Source organism: Tachypleus tridentatus, chromosome 9 (genome assembly GCF_004210375.1).
Source record: "Tachypleus tridentatus isolate NWPU-2018 chromosome 9, ASM421037v1, whole genome shotgun sequence".
Lineage (NCBI taxonomy): Eukaryota > Metazoa > Arthropoda > Merostomata > Xiphosura > Limulidae > Tachypleus > Tachypleus tridentatus.
Window position 1 is genome coordinate 106,944,676 of NC_134833.1, and position 18,966 is coordinate 106,963,641.

General features: G+C 31.0%; 1 protein-coding gene across 2 annotated transcripts in view; it reads right to left on the bottom strand.

The window, feature by feature from the left end:
* Window positions 1–344: 344 nt before the first annotated feature.
* Mnn1 (menin 1) overlaps window positions 345–18,966 on the bottom strand; it is a 43,658-nt gene continuing 25,036 nt past the window's right edge. For both annotated transcript variants that reach the window (XM_076456306.1, XM_076456305.1), the window contains exons 4-6: window positions 12,763–13,028; window positions 6,676–7,507; window positions 345–6,078 (exon numbers count right to left, since the gene is read on the bottom strand). In XM_076456306.1, coding sequence (XP_076312421.1) covers window positions 5,842–6,078; window positions 6,676–7,507; window positions 12,763–13,028 — 1,335 coding nt within the window. In that variant the 3' untranslated portion in view covers window positions 345–5,841. The remainder of the gene's footprint in view (window positions 6,079–6,675; window positions 7,508–12,762; window positions 13,029–18,966) is intronic.

An 18,966-nucleotide genomic window follows, 5' to 3' on the forward strand; every position in this document is an offset into this window, starting at 1 on the left:
TTGTTGCTCTCTATATATTTTTGGTAACTTGTGTTATACACTTTAATTCTAAAATCTCAAAAGTTGGCCTTACCTTACTTTGCAAACTACTTTTTTTCTTTTCTTGGTTATGTTGTATGCATTTTACTTTCACAGTAAACATTTGAAGTTAATAGGAAAATGCATACAACATAATCAAGAAATATACATATAAAATCTTTTATTACAGGAGTAAGGTAAGAGTAAACTTATTTGTTTTAACTAGTTTTGAACAGTGCATTCAACTTGAAGGATTTTGCACAAAAAAGAAATTTGAACATCTGCTTTTGTCATATTTTACAATAAAGAAAAACAAAACAAGTGTGTTGAGTTTTAGGAGATGGTTTATTTCAGCCTGGGAAACTTTACTTCACCCATTTCCAGTGTTATTAACATATTTAAGTATGAATTTTAAATTCAATATCTGACATTTTCACTAGAAACATATTCTTTACAGATGAGGAAGAAATAAAAATGTTAAGGTGAAACTTGATGCTCTTGCATATGCGAGTTGACAGTCTTACTGCAAAACTGTCCATGACCACATGACTTAACTAGAGAAAATAAACTTTGGAAAGATACACTGAAACATCATTAAAGTGCAAAAACTACAAGTTCACTTATCATTGGGCATCAATTGTAAGTACACTATCCAACTAAGAAGCAGAATTTAACAAATTCTTCCAAAATACTTCCATGGAAAAAGACATTTACAAACTACATGTAGTGAATAGTTACATTGGTAATCTAAACAAATGGTAAAATATGAGTTTGTGCAAAAAATCTACAATACAATTTGGTAAACAACATCAAGCAAATTATCTTACAGAAAATACAAGGTTTTTTTGCTTATTCTCCCTATGTAACACATAAACGATCTGCATGAAAACACTGCAGAACTAACAACGATACAAAAACAGATATTAAGTGGGCTACCTATTTGTATGTCCATCAATATCATTTACGCTAAAACCCAGTAATAAAGAAAAGTTAGATTTGAATCCTTTGTGCCAACAATACTAATTCATATATACGGCCTAGTGACAATCAAAATAAATTGAATTTGGTGTATTTCAAGCTTCATAAAAAACAAATCAATAATTTTAATTTTATTTATGAAGCTGACAAACTAATGACATTGACAATACCAACATATATTTCTCTAATCCAGATGTCATAACAACCTAAATAAACATCAATCTAGTGATGTTACTACTTTATTTACAGTGACATCAACAACCATGACATGCTGAGATGAAATGCTTACAATATTGATCCCACCAGCATAGATACACATAATCTGGAACCCTCTTATTATTAAAAAACACATTCTACTATAATATCGATGCCACTAGCATATATCTCACAATTTCAAGCCCAATGACCACAATAATCAAGAGAGGCTACTCTTATGAGCTAATTTATGTAATCATTATAAACAACAAATACCTGAAAGCCTATGATCATAATAATCAAAACATTACTTCAGAAATGGTGACATCAACAGTATACATACACATGATAAGGAATCTAGTAATAGTAATCTTTAATAACATGTTACTAATGGTTTGTAACTCAAGTTCACACTGTGAAATAGATCTCAGTGACAGAAAAGGATGCTTGGAAAGATGGCACACAAAAATCCCATTAAACTGACAAAACATTAAACCTCTAAAGCTTACACTAAACATATTTACACATTAAAAAAAATAATTTTTACATGTTAAATGCACTAAGTTACACTGCTTTAGCCAAAGCTCACTTTCAAATTTCTTTTCCACAATAGTAACATGGAGATAATAAATTGAATGTTCACAAGGAGAGGTTTCTCCAATTAATATATAAATCTATATGAATTTATCACAAAAATCTTTCCAAATATAAACTACTTTAACATTCACACAGCTTTGTTCAGCACTTTTGCCATATTCACTAAAATATTTAAAACTATATTATTTTGATCTTGTAATCATTTTATAGTCTTTAGTTACAAAAATACTTCTAATTATTCATACAGTAAGTCATAAAAATACAGCATAAACAATTTCTTTTAAGATTAACTCGCATTCTGAACCAACTTCTCTTTAAAGCACACTTTTCCTTTTAAAAACTATCAAAACAAATTATGAATATCACACCTTATTTAATTTTACAGTTAAAATCGTACATCGTTTATTACTTAACAGTTATCAAATCTCCTGCAAATAACACTTTAAAACATTTATCCTTCAAATTTTCCAATTGGAATTTACAACCTTTTCAGTCATGCCATAAACCATAATTAAAGTTTTGCTTAATAAAAGTCTCTTTGATAGTAATATTAATAATAAAAAACACATGAATCTATACTATGTCTCGGATTATTTCACAACTTAATACAACTGTGTATTTGACAGTTTTATATATACAAAGTTAGTTGTATACATACCTCAATTTTGGTCCTGTAAAGACATATTTTTCCAACATCAATTATTTGAAGTCATATCTACTACAGTTATTAAAATCACATTATTTAAATTTTTGCTTAAAGTCTGGAAAGAAATGTATATTCAAAAAATAACATTTTAATTAAATGTTTGCAAGCAGATATTTATATATGTAAAAAAATCTCATTAAGCTTTTGCAGAAATATGACTGGATTCTAGCAGGATTTACAGAATACTAATATACATTCCAGGTATTCAAAATAAATACAACTAGTTAATTTTGGAAACCTAATTCTAACATATTTAACATGAGAACACAAGGTCTTATTAAAAGAAGATAAACTTCCTGCACACACACAGAATTTCATGCCAAATTGGAAATTATTCTAATTATGTAATGGGGAAAAAAAACAAACCCACAAAGGAATTATTATTCAATACTGATTTCTAAATGAACAATTTATAGATGTTTGAAGGTTTTTGCATTCTGATTCTAGTAAAACAGTGGTTGTAAAAAGCACACTTTACCAGTGGTAACACAAGATGCACTTTCCTATCTTTTCTAAGATGTCCTTTTAAACAAAACCATTTTTATATATTTATATCTGTACACAAACACAACATATTAAAAATTAAGGTTTTATTATTTTTAATGCTGAATATTGTTCACTTAAATCACTTAACTATCTCTACAATAATATATTGCTAAAAATACTTTTCTTTTAAAAACAAAACTTTCTTTCTCAGAAATGCTGTTCTGAAAAAATTAATACTCCTTTAGGATTTCTGTAGGAATTATTCAATGGAAACAACACAGTATTGTGTTCGTGACTTTAATAACTGCTTTTACTTTTTTCACTCACAGATATTTCAATTTGTGAAATGAAGGCAGATATTAAAATTTTTTTCTTAGGCATATATATATCTGCTTCAGCAGAAATGGATGCACAAATTTCTTACACCCTTTGATATGATTTCCATCTCCCTCAAAATTTTACACACAAAATTTAACATGTTATTTACCTTCTTTTTAAATTCGAAAATAAGGTACTATTTTACGAAGATTTTAATTTCATAGTTATAAAACATCCAGTATTTGTGTGAAAGTTCTTAAGAAAACTTTTCCAATCTCTGAACAACAAGCAACTTTCAGAGGTTCATGGGTATGACACAGATTGATTTTACAAACCCTTACTTTAATAATTTTCTCATTTTAATGAATTCTACAGTCATTTAAACTTTCCCCACTGCCCCTTCTAGCAAATGATGCACACGCCAACCATCCCATTATCTCCATGAAGGCAAAAAATAAATACCATGTCTGGTGCAGGCACACACAAAACCTATAAAACTCTACTGAATGGCAAAATTTTTCATTTTATGGTTTACTAGTGTAAAAGGAAGCTTGTAAGCAGAAAGTTTAGTAATTGTTTCCTATCTATTTATAAGTGTGAAATGTATTATATACAAACAACATACAGTTTCAAATGTCACAGTTATGCACTGATGATAATATTAAATCACCTAAACACTGCCTTAGAATATTCTATTTCTGGTTGTTGTGTAATTTAATTTAAAGCCTATGGTTATTTAGTTCGTTTTTATTAGTGTAAAGTTTCAAACAGTATTTTATTGTGACTCATTTGTTATGCATTTTCATTTGCAAAATCTATTTCATCATATATACTTTTTGACTATTAATGTAAATACATCTAAGTACACTCAATGAACATCCCCAATGGTGGCTTATTTAGTTTAAAATATATATATATAGTGTGTATTTATATATTACAAAAGAATTAATCCCTCTTTTGCAATATGTACTACACACACTAAAATCACATTTTTATCAACAGTCAATAGTCTCTTGGTTAATGTCTTCTACATGCCATGTTGTTTACAAAGTTATATAAAGCTAAAATTATCAAAACCTATGCTATTTCTTCAGACAAAAGTTTAATGATTAAATTCAACTAAGTACATTAGAAATGGCAATTTTAAGTGTAAATATAAAATTCAAGTTGTAGGGGATGTACATCTATATCCTTGCTATCATGAGCACTGATTCTGACACATTTTCCCAAATTTTATGCTCATACATCATTTACAAGATCAGATTTTAGTACTCAATTATAAAGTACAAACAATCATTTTCTAGTAACATAACTGAAGTATTTTTTTATTTTTAAAACGTTTTGGAATTAACATTTTTTGAGAAACAAAGACAATAATAGCAGATGTATAATCTTTAATCAGAAGCAATTATAAGCAATATTTTAACCACCCAAAATCCTATTCCTACACAAGTTTTCTTACACAAACACCAGATGTTATACAGTGCACATGTAATTAAAATTCTGTTGTTCACACCCAGTGTCTTATGACACAGAAAAATATGTACAGTTCTTAAAACATTCAACTTGTTTAACACAGCCCACACCCAAGTGAATTTTGATGATGCAAAGTGGCATGTGAAATGAGTAAAATGTTTACCTATATCCAAATGCAAGTGTAGAAAACACATTAAATGTCGACTTTCAAACACATTTCAGATGCATTAAGTTTAAAACATACAGTTTGATTAAATATGAATCATGAGCTGCATAAACTTTTACAAACATTTTCAATGTTTCTCTCTCCAAACTGTAACACATATCCCAGTCCTTTAAATATATATTGAAGATAACTCATCTCTACACTTATTTACAAAACAGAGAAATTTCAATATATATGAAACTACCACACAAAGTGTACCCAATTGGGAGGGGAGGGGGGGCGGTCAATGCCAAACTTTCAATGTTAAATGAGTTAAAACATAGAGTTTTTTTAGTATTACTATTTATTTAGTTTCACAAGATAATATAAAAGTCATATGTAAACATGTAATATTTCATCTATTAAACCATCAAAAAATTTTGGCTAAACATCAGTCATACAAGTGCATTAAAATATAACAATACAAGATGGCTCAGAATCAAAAAGAAATAACAGTTTTTAAAACTCTAAATAAATAAATGAGTCTGCCTGAATTTTATTCTCTATTTGTAGTGACACACATCAAAGTATGTACATTCTAACAGCAAAATTAGATAGACTGTACGTGTATAAATTATTTCTTAATAACATGTAATGATAAACATACTACACGGATATATACACTTATGCATGAAAGTAATATAACAGGTGACAGCACAAAAGCATTATGAAACAAAGTAACATTATAACCATTATATACAATTCATCACAGAGGGCACAACTTTACACAAAATCCTTATGCATCAATACTTTTCCTGTCAAAAAGAAAAAGAAAAAAACAAGAGCATATACATGCCATGGTCTTGTGGAAAAAAGCCAATACCTTCCTTCTTCAGCATTTCAACTGACTAGGTCTCTCAGACTATTCACGCCGGCTGCGTTTTGTTGTGCGTCCTGTTGTAACAAAATCAAATTCACTGCTGTGTCGTCCACGCTTCACAATTTGTACCTGTGACTGTGCAGTCAACTGCAGCTGAATGGCAGAAGTGTTTAGCTTTTCAGTCAGCAACAGCTCTTTCAGACCTGTCATCTTCTGACTCGAAAGGGTAACAGAGATGTGTTCTGTTGTAGTAGTACCAAGTTCATCATTGCCATCTCCCTAAAAATACACAAGTTTACAAATATCAGATACATTTTTAAAACATTTGACTACTTTCAAAGCCTTAGAAAACACTGGGTTTACAGCAAAATTACTGATTAGTAGATTCTTACAAGTATCTGAATTAAGAAAAGCATTCTGATTAAAAGTTTCTACATTATATAAGGATGGAAAATAGCCATCAGTTTATTCAGGATGTATAAATATAAAACGTATGTGTATATATATGAAGAGATTTGAATGCCAGAAGGTCAGTAATCTTGAATAACTAGTTATTCTTCAGTTAATGTAAAGCCAATATAAATTAAAATAAAAACGTATGAATTACACACAAAAAAAAGATCAATTCTAACTAGACACAGATTTAAAAAAAAATTCTCACTATTTTAAAGACAAAAATACAAGTGTTGATGAATTAACAATAATGAAATATTCTTCAAAAGAATTTTAAAATCCTCTGCTTAATCTTTCTAAACTAAAATTTAAAAAACAACAGAAAGCAAAGCTCTAACACCATATTTTTAAAAATACCTCATAAAAACAAAAACCGTTTTATATTCAGATGCACCACCTGAGTATTCTATACTGTCTACTCACTTGAGTTAATAGTGCTGGACTGTCTGCTTTCAACATTGCTTCCACAGTAAGCCCTGGAAATGGTGCTCCATTTGATTGAGAACTGAGGAGGTCTCTACAGTCACCTGACGATGATGGTGAGCTGGAAGAACGTGAAGAAAAGGGCTCCCCAGACCCAAGAAGATAGTCAGGGTTAAGTATATTATCACTACAAGCAGCAGCCAAAGCAGCAATGTTTGGGTGTGGTGCTTCACTTGGATCATAGTTTGTTACTAATGAATGTAAAAATTCTGTGTCTTGACCATCACCTTGTGTCTTAGCTTGATGTACTGAATCAGCTTCAGCATCACCACTTATTTTCTTTAGTAATTTCTTTTTCATTTTTCCAGCTTTTTTATCAGAAACATTTGTGCTTCCATTAACTTTTGTTTTTACAATGTCTTCTTCATTCTTCACATCATTCTTTTGAAGACTATCCCGTCTACTATGACTATGTCTTCGATTAATTGAACCATTCTTTTCATCATCCACCTTTTCTTCTTTTTCCTCAGAAATCTTAATATCCACATGGGATCTTGTTTTTGCAGGAAACTTTGAAATGGTGGCAACAAGAGGGCGTGCCCAACCAATATGCAAGACAGGAGTAGATGATTCTTCTTCCCATGCACAAAGACCATCATAAAACCTTAACAGGTGAGCAAAGCATTGTGGATCATGCAGACAGTTACTATCTGCTTTCTCAGGAGCTTCAACTGCTTGATTACTAACCACCTTTACTAAATGTGGAATAAGATCATTTGCAATTTCCAAAAATTCTTTGTAAATTTCTTCATCTTCTCTTCCATAATTATATCTGACAAAAAATGGGGGAAAAAAAAAAGACTAAGGAATTTTGAAGATTTCAAATTTCTGTGAAACATGGTGTAGCTTATGGTGTGATGTCCACTGTTATATACTCCTAAAATGTATATTCATTAAAAGATCAAATTAATTGAAAGCTTATGCCTCAGTTCAACAAAAAATACTAATGTAACCATAAAGTTTTTGGAGATGTAAGTAACTTTGAAAGCCCAAAATCTTTTCTTTGCTAATGTTCAAGAAAAGCTTTGAACTCATTTATATCTATCTAAAACATAGAATTGAAAATATCCTATGGGAGATCAATGTTTTCAGCCACATTTTGACAATGGCAATAAACAAATACAACTTAGTTTACCCACTGTGTGAAGACTTGCCTTCAAAATAGAGTTCCAATGAAATGTACTTTTTTACTGAGTGGAAATGTATAAACCAAGATCACTAGGACCAGTTAGAATGTTGGCCTTGCAGTTGTGAAGTTACTAGTAATGTATTACAAATTTATTTACCAATACTTTAGAAGCTTAGTGCAAACCTTTTCTTTGAAAGATATATAATTTCATAATTTATTATTAACATACACTTTAAAGAAGAGATCACACCCTACTTGATCAATTTATATACTCTAACAGGCTAAATTTGGGAAAGGTCACCACTTTTGGGCATAAAATTTCCAATGCTCAAATTAGAAAAATTATAATAAAAACATTAGACCAGAAACAAAAATAATAAAAACAAAAATTAAAAATTTGCTTTGATTCTTTTCTTGATTTCATGTCTTTTAGTATTTTGTTCTACACCAAAATCTACCTGAGAAGGTACATACATATAACACATTTTTTTTAACACATACATATAACACACACACACACACACATATATATATATATATATATATTTTAATACTTCAAGTACCCTTACAGCCTCAGCCCAAATTCTGACAAATAAGACAATAGCAAACTGCTTGAGTTGAGCTCCAAGAAGATGAAAAACTGTATGGTTTTATTTTCAATTACTTAATTGTTAAATTTTAAATACAAATGATAATTTTGGACTACCCTGTATACTTTTGGTTTGAGCTTGAGCACCTTTTTTAAATGAAAACCTAAAAATAAGTTGGTTCTTTAAAAAGAAAGAATGTATTTAACTACAGCAAATTTAATGGCCATTGGTTTGGTATGTAGGATGAATGATCAAGAAAAGTATATAGTTAAAGGATCCCCTTGCTCATGCACAATTTGATTATTAAACAAAAACCCTTAGACCCCAAAACCCATTATAATAAAGCTGGGCATATCCCCTTACACCACTCACAAGATAATGAGCAGGACTACAGCTTGGAAAAAGATATACAAGTTTCCAGTTACACTTCAAAATCAATGGCTATTTCATGAGAAACATGGCCAAAGAAACTAATCCCAGCAATCTCACATGGTCAATTACTTACAGCCTCCTGATAGAGATCAAATGGATTTCTGTGACTGGTTCGCTTAAATGTGTTCTTGGAAGCACGGTTCTTGGTGCAATGATGGTGTATAGAAAAGCTTGTGAAGATTTGTAGTGTAAGGTTGACCTCACTATCCTTAATAACAGATTGTTACAATGAAAACTGCAGAATAAGACAATAATGCACAATCAAAGCCATCACACTAAACAAGTACAATAATGGAAGCAGCAGTTCCAAGAGCAGTATGAGAAGTAAAAATACCATTCTTATAAATCTTAAAAGGTTGGTAGGAACCTTTACCCCCTTATATACTAACAACAGAAATGTTTTCCAAGAATATACTGAAAATAGGGAAAGATTCAATGACATGCAGTAAACATGAATTAAAGAATGTAAGTCCAATATTACAATTTTCAGTCAGTCTTTGTTTCAGTTATATTGGCAAAACAGCTGAAACTATATGAGCAGCAGACCTAATGTTAAAAAACTAAATTCCATACAATATTTTTGATGCAAAGCAAGACTTTAATAGATGTATTATGACAAGAGATAAACAAGTTCATCTTACAGGTATTTAAACATGAGTGTCTAAATAAAATTCTACATATCCCTGGTAACAGTTATCAAACTGCTAAGTTAATATTAAAATGTCCAATGCCTATTCATTAAAATTATGGAGCATGTATTATTATATATTTAATTCTTACTTCAGTAACCATAATAAAAAATTAATGAATTATTAAAAATAATAATGAATATAACTAAGAAATGTGTTCTAATTATATATAATTTTTTTTCACGAATTATGCTTGATACCTATTAAAAACTATATCATTTGTTTGTAGCAAGCTAGAAATGGCAACACCCCAAATACACAATAGCAAACACCTGACTTATTTAAAATCAAATTACGTGTGAAACAACCAACCAATTACATTGTTCCTTACTCCAGTAATGATACAGTTATAACCAATCAGAAACTCCTCAAGACAGTTGCTTTGCACATTAACTCAAATAAATACTTATTACTTAACAACTGTCAGTACGTGCCTTCTCACTACTATTTTCTAACCAATCTAAATATTTTACTTCAAAATGTGACAAAATTAGTAAAAAAACCACGTACCTAAAGATAATTCTTATGCACTCACTGTCTATACTCATTAATATTTCTAATGCTAGTTTTTTAGAAAATTTAGCTGATAGCCAAATATTACATAAAGTAACACAATAAATAATAAAAGTTAAGATTTTCCTAAACTGTAAATGTATTTCGTAAATACTAACATAACCTTAAAATTCAGCTTTTTTGCAATCAGTAATGTTCTCTATCTGCACAAAATTTTCAATGTTCACCACTAGCCTTTCACCTCCTGCTTCTGCATATCCATATGTATATGATTATGCATCAGTTCTCCACCAACCAGAGTGTGACACAACTTCTATCATAACCAGTGCCCTGTCCAAATTTGTACTTGTTAATAACTTTGAGACTTCTCATAGGACTTACTCCTCATATTACCAGCAATGGAGAAGACTAGTATCTATCAGAAAGACATTTTCAGTTTAGAAAAAATGTAAACTTTTGATACATCTTACCTCCTCTCACAAAAAGGCTAGAATTCCACACTGAAAAAGAAAACACTACACTTCAGCCAATTTTTGTTTTTATGACTGTTTAGCAATAGTACACATGTAACCATTTCTAAAAATGGAAAAAAGTGAATGGGGACACTGTGTACATCCTCTCACAAAATAGCTAGAAACTCACACTGGAAAAAACACATCAGCTACTATTTGCTCTTTTACAACTATTTCACAAACTTATAAAAAGGGTGGAAAAACATAAGAAATCCTATAATACATATTACTTATTAATGGGACCCCTGGGTATCAAGTAGCTAGAGTGTAATAGACTGCAGTGTTTGATCTCATCCAACAACTAGCAGTTCACTGGTAGGCAGGGAATCACCTACCTCTTCACACTGAAACAGAAATTAAAAAGAAAAATGAGTTTCTGTACCAAAATTCATCTTCACTTGTATATATTTCCAATCCAACTAATACCACCATGAAATGACATTCAACAGATGGTAGTAACATGGAAAGCCCTGGTAAGATGACATCTCCAGTCTAAAACCAGGCAGCATTAGGTTTTTCCAGGTCTTCATAGGAGAAGGATGCCTGACTGAACACAAGTGGGAATACACGTGCTGCATCCAACTACAGCCAATACCAGATTTGCGAAGGACCAACATCCAGCAAATAGTAAGAAAAGAGACCCCAAACCTCCAGTCCAAAACCTGGAGATAATGGGCATTTTTCATCCAGTCTGCAGTAGGAAGAAGAATAATGGCCAGAACACATGTCAGGACTAATTAATCAGACCATCTCCAACTAGCACCTGAACCCATGGGAACATCTGGAGAATGATAAGTAGAAGGAATGTCATGCCCTTGACAAAATAATTGAAATCATGACCAGATCTTCTCCAAACAACACCAGACCCACGAGAAAGTACAGGAGAGGAAGAAATGCCACAGTGGGAAAAACAGTCTGCCACATTTATGTATATAACTATTTATATACACAGTTGTATAACCAAAATGTGATGGCATCTAGAACTGTACACTAGGTCCAGAGTAGGAAGTGAGATACACCATCAGCACCCATATAATGCCACAACCCTCCTCTCAACTGAGTGGTATAATGGATCACTCAGGACGAAAAGCCTTCATGATCCACTACACCCCAGCAACTGAGAACTGGTAAGCAGCAAGGACTCTCATATTTACTAGAAAAATGTAGGGAAAACATGTTGAAGAGACCAGAGGACCAAACCGCCAGAGACAGTGCAATGAGTGACTGTGATACACTCTTTCAAAAAGCACGAAGGGGATATCAAACAAAATATTTTTCGTATTTATATATACAGTTAAATAATCAAAGAATCATAAATAACTATACTAATACCATAGAATTCATCATTTATTAAACTCGGGAACTAAGTTGTATTTACATCTAAAAATGTAAGAACTATTGAGCACACTTAAGACACAACCTACTTCCTTGTAACCTTCAACTTAAAGGATGTGGTAGCCTTTTCACAGATTAAAATGGCTGAGAAAACCACTAGAGGGACATTCTGAGCTGTCAACTGGTTATTCATATGTATATATTGTAGTAAGAGTATACAAGGGACCATTTCTGAAAATGGAAAGAAGTGAACAGGGCCACTGTGTCTAATTCAATGCATAAGCCATATCTCAATAAAATATAAAGAATAAAAGGACTTGATAATGTTGATGTACAACATTTTTTGTACTTAACAATAAGAATTATAGAACAAGGGGGTACAAATATAATAAAAGCCTCTTCACCTAAGACAATTTTATTTTTCAAATAGGGTTGTTGGCCAATGGAATGGGTTGTGAAAGCAGTACATTTGAGTGTGTTTAAAAAAAGCTTGATAGACACATGAATGATAAGTACTTGCTTTGATTATTTTTAATAGATTTAGTCTGACTCAGAGGATGGACAAAAAGGTCCCTCGTTGTTCCTAAACATCATGATATGATTATGACATTATGATATATGTACATTTTGGATATTTCTCTAAGCATGTCACAAGATCTGAAAATATCAATTCCAAAATATTTTTCACTATACAAATAGCTACAAGTATTTATTTTACATAAATGCCAAAACTTGGTCTTACTAAACACTTGAAAGGTGCTCACAAGATGTGAATGGATTCAAACAACAGATATCTTAAGCACTGAAATAAAATTAAAAAGACATACTTTCGAATGACATCTGCAGCATTTGCCCAAGCTTCTAAAGCATCCTTGTACTGGCCATTTCTGTAAAAAAAGCCTCCCAAATAAGTATATGGGTAGACATGATGGTTAGCATAGTGCGTTTGTGCTGCAAAAATTGCTTGGTGAAACAAGTCAATAGGAGAAGACCTTCCAGGAGTGGGATTAATCTCTTCCAAGTCTCCTAAGTTGCCAATTGCCATTGGATAATTCTTCAAATCTCCCTGATCATACAGTAACCACAACAGTTTCTGCAATATCAAAAAAGTATTCATATCTAAGTATCCTCACAACCAACTAACAGATTGATAAACGTGTAGAGATAAGCAAAATGTGTGTTAAAATTACTTTTAAACATATTTAAAATTGAATAATTGGCAATAATAGTCAGCTAAAACAAAATCTGCCTGGGATTCTTTTTTGTGGAAAATATTTTAAATATTCTTTATTGTTAATACGAACTGGGATATAACATAAACAATGAAATATTAATTATTCTTTTGACATTATTTGAGATAGGTTTAAAAATAATGCAATTTTATGCCAATATAAGCATCATTACACATTACCAGTGTTTTCACATAGATGTTTAATATTTTAAAACTGAAATTCTTAAATGCTTGATTAGTAATTTGCAAAATGTCATGATAAATCTAAGCTTAGGATGTTTTTACATTCTGTCAGTTTCTACTTTAAGTTAAAGAGTTGATCACATGAGTTCATTCTTAGCTAGTCAGTAAAATGATGCAACACTACTTATTGGTAGTTAAAAACACAAGTCACCATTTGCCAATAACACTATAACAAAATTTTTACTTTTTCTTGTTCCTGGACAGAAAGTGTTATTTTCCAATTGCTTATGCCTAAAGTAAATGGAAAAGACCTATTTTTCTCTTCACACTTTACTTTTGTGACCTGGATAACAAAGTTTTCAAATTTATCCATTTTCCAGAACATTCCAGGTAGATTCAGTGCTTATTAGCTGATAGAGAATTTTCTCGAACTTACAAGAATTTTCAAGAACTTTCTAGAATGCTGTAGAACTTACAAAAATTTAGCTATGTATGTGGCTAATTTATCAAAACAAGAGCAAAAAAGTACTGTAACAGCATCTGCTAAAATGTGTGAAGCCTACAAGACATATTTCGGCATGCCTGTCAGGGATCAAGACAAACCCTGGAAACCTCATTTTACCTGTGAGTACTGCAAAAAAACTAGAAAGTAAGACGGATGATTTTTGCTTGCTTGAATAGCAAGATTTTATATTATACAAATTTTAGACCTTTTAAATTCAATTTTTTTTTAAATTTCCAGTAGTATAGAAAAAATATCACATATAAAATATTTTGCATGAACCTCTTACACATCAGTTGTGGATGAAATAAATTTATTCTTCATAATAACAATTTTATTTTGCTCTTTTGCAGGATGGTACAGAGGGGAAAAGAGAGCCAGGAAGTTCGTTATTCCAAGAATTTGGTGTGAACCCACTGATCACTCAAACAATTGTTACTTCTGCATGGTGGACCCTTCCAAATGTCAGGTTGTCAAGAATGTATCTGCTATCATGTATCTGGACCTTCCATCATCCATCGCCCCAGTGTCACACTGCCCTGAGCTCCCTGTACCCACTCTGCCAGAGAGAAAGAAGCCATCTCGAAAAACTACTCACTTCTAAACATTTTTGTATAACTTTAGTATAAATACATGTAAATCTTGATTCATATGTTGTTTTATTTTTATTCAGACCTTATGTAAATGAAAATGTGCAAATTTGCCTGTTTTTACATTGAAAACAGTTTAATTTCTAAATTTCATTATTCAGGTCACAAAAGCAAAGTTTGAAGAAATAATGGCCATTTTCTGTACTTTTACAACATAAGAAATTAAGAAATAATACATACTATCCAGGAACAAAATCTGTGTTACATAGTGTAATATACTTGATAAAAAAACAGAAACTGAATGAAGTATCAAGCAACCAAATAAAAAAAAAGAAAGAAAAGCTTAGTCTGAAAAATTGAGACACCAAAGTTTAAATTTTTCATATCAATTACATATCATGCATGAAATGATTCATAATTGATTTGAGTTATCAATGATTATGAATTTTAAGAACTATGGACACCACATCATAGAGCTGGCACTGGATACTGAAGTAATTAAGCCCATATTTTCCTTCAGATTGAGTTCTTTCATTTCAAAACCTTCAATCTTACTAAAGTAGCACAAAAACCTATACTTTAAATGGGAATAAAAGCCATAAGGAAGCTGACATTAATTCTATGAAAGTCAAGGCTCAAATGGACTTAAGTTGAGCAAGTAGTACAAAAAGAGAAAGAATAAAAATATGACTATTAAAAAATACAGACACTAAAATAGTTGGAGTCAAGAATTCAAGAATCCACAAAACGTAAGACTGAGGAGCTACGAAAAGATTGTGGAAGTTTCACCCCTCACAAGTTATGGCATGTTTTGCCCAATGTTACCACTGACCAAAGAGTTATACTCATCCATATGTTCCTTCTCTGCATGCTGATCATTTTCCTTGTCAGTGTCACTCATGCTGAAAGGTTGTTCTCTAAAATAAAATTGATTAAAATAACAAGAAATTGACATTCTTTAGTATACCTTGATCACTTAAGCACTGTAACAAAGTCCAAAGGAAGAATTTACCAATGGCACTCTACGATACTTCATGACTGGCCTTTAAAGAAATCCTAAGATGACAATAAAACTTGAATTCAAACTTATTTTGTAAGTTTCAATACTTTTAAGATAAAAAGTTTTAACCCATTTACTGTAGCTGGACCATATATTACGCAGTGAAATAAAGGGCAGCAAACATAATCTAACAATGGTCTGTCAGGCTCATAAGAATTACATAAAAGATGATCAAAAGAAAAATATGAAATTTTGAGCAGACTAAAGACTCAACTTGCCAGTTTGAAGATTGGTTATTCACGAGTCACAGACAGAAGTAAGTGTATATAAGGAAGCATTTCCAAAATGGAGAAAGGTGAGTGGGGCCAGTGTGTTGGATTCCATACAAGAGCAATAACTCAGCAAATAAGAGGTGCTTATTTGGTATTCTAACTTTTCAATATTGTTAATTTGAGTTCCTAATTCATAATAAACTATTACATTTTGTATTTAGACATCACAAACAACTCATACAAATCAATGCTGCATTCAACTGAAAACAAATATTTGAAACATATTTTGGAGGTTTTAAAGATTATGCAAATAATATTTGAGATTTCTGGGACAAAGAAAATTTTTTTAATCATAACATTAAATCACTTTGCACCCAAACTAGAAATGAAACAGATTATTTTCACAAACAAATCTTTAGTAAAAATATTTCATTAAAAAAATCTGACTTTTAGTACAGAAAATATTTGTAATCTTTACTAAATGTCTTCCAAATTTTGTGAGGATACATATGCTCTTTCAAGAGTTATAGTGCAAATACTTAACATATGCAAATGGGTAGATGAATTCATCTATATTGTATTGAGGCCACAGCAATAGAGTTAAAAGAACAGATTTAAACAGTGATAACATAATTGAATGTATGATAAAATATAATAAAAACAACACATCAAATGTAGAATGCCTTGTCAAAACTAAATTTAAAGATGTGGCATTGTCTAATTTTATAAATTCAACTCCTCAAAAAACCCTTCGTCTATTACACAGGTTGCGTTTTCTGCCTTAAAAGATCTTTAATACAGAAATTAATACATGTAAGCTCACGTGCATGTGTGTGTGTGTATACACGCACTAGCACAAATACCCAGCTTTTTTCAGGTTAATAGGTTGATAGTGTGTGTGTATTCTGAACCCATTTTAGCATAAATATATAACCTGCCCAACTACATTGCTAAGCACCATAATATAAAAGGCATTGTTGGAATATTGTTACCAAAACATGTTGGCTTATGTATATAGATTTGAAGTTGTTATACAAGAAACCACTTGTCTTCCATGTGATTTTTGCTAACTTGCCTTATTAAAATATGTATGCGTGCATATGGATAATTAATACACAGAGGTGCACACCCACAAGGTCCAACTCACTATGAATATAAAATTACAGGTTTCCAGGTTATTTCTTCTTGAAGCTACAGCAGTCACAGTTCTTTTCTGTGTGGATTTTTGTCTCATAAAAAAATGTGCATGCACACACATACATGGATAAATAACAGCATCCAGTTTCACATTTTGGGTCCATTCAACATAGATACAAAATCTCAGGTTTATTAATTCTTTGTTCTTAAATCTACAATGGTAAAATATAATTTTTTATGTATTTTGTTGTTATTTGGAAGATTGCTTCACAAAGAATCTGTGCATGTATGTAGATAAGTAATAATACCCAGATGCACACCCTCAGGATCCACTTAAAACATGCAAAAGGTTCTTTCCTCTTGGAGCTGTGGCATGCGTGTGCACACACACTAAGATACACCCTTTTATTATTATAGATTATTTATTTTACCTACAGAGACACCTATTTTTACATTTCAGTCATTTTTACAATAAATATTAAACATGAAAAACAAGATATAAAAATACATACCCACATCTTTTGTTTTGTTGTTGACAATATCACACTTGTTTTTTTATACTAATGGTTGTAATGCATTAAATAATGCACCAAAGAACACAAAATAACAACATAAAAAAAAATCACAATTTCCTATAACTTTTACAATTTTCTGGCTTTCTAGCTATGGGACAAGACACATTAGAAAATTATCCAAAATAGTTGTTCATGTGGGGGCAAAGCTTGTACTAACAGAGAAATTAACAATTCTTCTCTTTCAGAAAACAATGTTATATAGTATGTTATTTAATAGACGAGAACCTTGGCTTTCTATTGGTTATACAAACTGTAGAATTAAATGTAAAAAAAACCTTAAATCTTGAAAGAGAGAATGTGACAAGAGTAGTCTAATTTTCTACTTGATAGCTCTGTAACGATAAAAATTGAAGGCCATGAAAATTATGGTTTGTCTGAGGAATGATGATTTTATAGTGAGTAACTTACATTAAATTTCACACTTACTGGAGAGGTGGTGAATAAAACAGAAAAAAGAGATAACCTAGAGAAAGTGTCACATTTCTCACACCAGGGGAAATTCAGCATCTTTTAAAATAGTGCCTTACGAAATTAAATTTAAATGAGTTAGTTGTTACAATTTTATGCTACACGAATAATACAAATAATATAATAAAATTTGAATGTAGGTCACTAAACCCTTGTGATGTGCAGTAAATGATGTCTGGGAAGAGAGAGTTAATTCTGGTTTTATTTACTACAGAAACAATACTTTCAGGGACCCTGCAGAAGTAGAGGTATTATAAATAATTTATCATCTTTGGTAACATTTTGCTATTGTGAGTAAAGATGGATGTTGCTTTATACTTTTGAGAAAAACACAACCCCCACCTCATGACTCAAGATTACTTATGAATTCTACTATACATGGTAAGCTTGGGTATAAATATCTTAACTGTATTCATTTCTTTTTTTTTGGCTTCACAACCTTGGACTAACAGATACTTTTGAGAAACTGTAGTATTGATACAGAACAAAATTTGACCATTAATAAAAGAAAATTAGCTACAATAAGAGGATACATGTTTTTATGTGCTCATTGACCACAAAAATAAAGGAATGTACAAGCTTTCTGCCTAATTGATTTATCAGAAGACCAATTTTCTGTCCTAGATCACTAATAAAATCTTAAAATTATTGGAACCAAAATATGTTTATATTTTAAAAAGCAACACTTACTAATTATAAGACATCTGTTTTTGTTTACCATTACAGTGAAATGCCTTATCCTTTTCACCAAAGCCCTTTTTTTAACACACTATATCGCCCACATTTTGAAACAACTATTTGTGGAATAACAGATTATTTTTGAACCATAAATCGCCTCTAACAAAGACATGTAATTAGATGATGTTTCAAAACTTCATACTGTTTGCAAGTTAAGTAAGCACCTCTTACAGAATAAAGCTTATTTTTATGGAAATGTAAAAATACTTATACATATGGATTAGATTGGTTGAAAAAATAACAGGCTTTATAGGTAACTGTTAGAAAAAAATAGTACTACTTTCAAAACTTAGGTCTTTACAAGCTTTACAGGTTCATTGGAAAGCCAACAGAAT